We start from the raw sequence: 3,008 nt of genomic DNA, 5'->3' as shown, positions 1-3,008 counted from the left end.
ATCTTTCCCCAACTTTTGGAAGACAACTCCCTTCACCCCTGACCATTGGCCATGGTAGGTGGACCTGATGGGAGTTGTAGTCCAAAGCATTTGGAGTGCATCAGATTGGGAATGGTTGGCTTACTGGGTGAGATGTAGTATGCAGGCATCTGTTCAAGGCATGTACAGGAATTCTCACCCCTGCCTCCTCCTCCACACACCCAAAACCTGCTCCAAGTCTCTAGAGCAGATTTGGGGGGCACACAGAGGGATGCAGGGTGGAGATGAGAAAACAGACGTCTGATTACACAAGCGGATTTCTGTTGTGCATGTGGATGGACAGCGTTGGATGTTGCCCCCTGTTCTACTGGTGCAACAGATTTCCACTTGTGCAGTGGTACTTCACCTTCCTCTTCTCCCCCTGAAGCCCTCTGTGCACCCTCAAAATCTGCTTCAGAATGTTGGAGGACCCTCTAGAGCATATTTTGAGGGGGATGCGGGGAGGAGAGTGAAGGGAAGTCCCACTGTGCAAGTGGAATGCTGTTTATGCAATCTGGGGTGCAACCACATAGCTATGGAAGTTCTTCTATGTCTATAATACTCAGAGGAGACCTAGTAAAAGTAATGAATGTAAGTTAGTCATGTCCATTAATTTCAGTGGATCTACTCTGAGTAGGACTAGCATTGGAGACAGCCCATTGTGTTTAATACATCTCTAAAATTCTGATATTTTCTTGGGATGCTAGGTCATTGCTATGAGCTTAGATTGTGTCCAAACTTTAACTCTGTGTGTTAATTTTGATTTTGTTTTTATTTCAAGGAAACATTTCAAACATGGCCGATGCTAAAACTTCCTGGCTTGATACAGTCTTGCCTCTTGCTCTTCTTTCTGCCCTGATCTGTTCTACCAGTGCTGCTTCATTTCAGCATTACCAAAACATCCAGAAAGATCCAGACTACCTAATGAAAAACTTGCAAAGGCTTCCAAGTCCAGATATGATCAAAGCCCTGGAATATATAGAAAACCTCAGAAAACAAACTAGCAATGGAGAAACAACCCCAGATGATAACTCCTATCAAGGTGTCCCATTTGTTCTGCAGTCAAAAGAAAGCAAAGATCACCATTACTTACCAGACAATTTAAGAGAATCTTTGTCAGAAGATGAGTCGCAGTGGGTTAAGGCAATGTTGGAAGCTCTAAGACGAGGCGAAAAAGAATCAAAGGGAGCCTCAAAAGAAAGTAAACTCTATCCCATGAGTTCAGACAACATCTTCCTAGATGGCATAACCGATGATTATGATGACCGCACTTGGCCTGATACACGGCACAAACATTCTAAGATACCACATATATACTTAGAAGAAAATTCACGGGATAGTCCTTATAAACGGACAAATGAAATAGTGGAAGAACAGTACACACCCCAAAGTCTCGCTACCTTAGAATCAGTATTTCAAGAACTGGGGAAGATGATGGGGCCAAATAACCTAAAAAAGGAGAGGTTTGATGAGGAACAGAAATTGTATGCTGATGATGAAGATGATGCCTATAAAGGAAATAACATTGCTTATGAAGATGTTGTGGGAGGAGAGGACTGGAATCCAATAGAGGAAAAAGTGGAAAGTCAAACCCAAGAAGAGATAAGAGACAGTAAGGAGCAAATTGAGAAAAATGAAGAGGAAACGGATGATGAAGCAATGAGATCAGGTGTCCTGGAGGATGGTATGAAAAGAGAGAACAAAGACGAAGTGTCCGATGATGTTTCAAAGTTGATGGATTATTATTTGAAAAAGATGATAAACAGTGCTGGAAATGACAATCAAAGGGCCAAGCAAAATGAAGACAAAAGGGCTGCCAGATTGTTTGGAAAGCAACTTGATCCTCAGGCTATTTATCAGTTAATAGAAATCTCAAGGAATTTACAAATCCCACCTGAGGATTTAATTGAGATGCTGAGAGCTGGGGATAAACAGAGTGAAAACGAACAAGAGCCTGAACTCCCAGAAGACCTTGATGAAATTAATGTAGACAATTCAGACTTATTCAAAAATAAAATAAGCTCTTTGAATGGTTATAGAAAGCAGCGACTTAATTTGATGCCAGATAACCTGCCAGAAGAGCTCACTGTTGAAGATATCATCAATCTTTTAGGGACTGAAAATGTGGGCAATCAGAAACTGCCCTATCCTGTAAATCAACTCAATCAAGAAAATGATTTGCCAAGAGTGCCCTATATGCCTGGAAGATCTACAGGGCGCCAGCTTCCTAAAGCTGCTTGGTCAAACCATTTGGAAAGACGACAAATGGAACAGGAATCACTAAATGAAAAGGAAGAAGACTTGGCAAACTACTTAGCCACGGTGCTGGCAAAATATCCTGAAGTTGTTAATACAGGTCAGGTGAAACAAATTCCACTTGCAGTTTCATCTGAGGATGACTTGCAAGAAGATGACCAATTTGAGCAAGCTATCAAAGAACATCTAAGCCAACTTGGAACTCAAGAATCAGACAAGTTCACCTCACTCAACAAAAGGCTGTCAATGGCCCAAGAGAATGACGACACACAAAACAGACCATATATGGACGAGGATATGCTAGCCAAGGTTCTAGAATATCTAAATCAGGAGAAGTCTGAAAGGGGGAGAGACCACATTACCAAAAGGGCAATGGAAAATATGTAGTTATTCCAATATTATTTATCTTCATTGTATTGACTTCTACCCAGTTTAGTTGTGAATTACTTTTCTTTAACAATTTGAGGCATGTTCAGACATTACACACAGCTGCTTTATGCACATGGGAATTCTGGCACCTGCATTTTCATGATAATGTTACGTCTGAAACAGACCTCATGAACCTCAACTATAGCTGCTTCTGTGATCTTTGATAAAATCTTTGGGAGAATCAGATCACAGGGATTTCTAGAGATGAGATCTGTGAGTTCCCAGCATACATTGTATTGCTCATGCAAATGAATATGCCCAGAGGATCTCTGCAGGTGCAAAAAGTGGTCTAGTTCTAAGTCTCA

General features: G+C 41.4%; 1 protein-coding gene across 1 annotated transcript; it reads left to right on the top strand.

The window, feature by feature from the left end:
* Window positions 1–813: 813 nt before the first annotated feature.
* Window positions 814–2,661, top strand: SCG2 (secretogranin II). Its single transcript, XM_061634445.1, has one exon. It carries the CDS (start codon window positions 814–816, stop codon window positions 2,659–2,661), a length of 1,848 nt encoding a protein of 615 aa, XP_061490429.1.
* Window positions 2,662–3,008: the final 347 nt, after the last annotated feature.

This window comes from Rhineura floridana, chromosome 7 (assembly GCF_030035675.1).
Source record: "Rhineura floridana isolate rRhiFlo1 chromosome 7, rRhiFlo1.hap2, whole genome shotgun sequence".
Lineage (NCBI taxonomy): Eukaryota > Metazoa > Chordata > Lepidosauria > Squamata > Rhineuridae > Rhineura > Rhineura floridana.
This window is presented reverse-complemented; position numbering and strand designations above follow the sequence as displayed.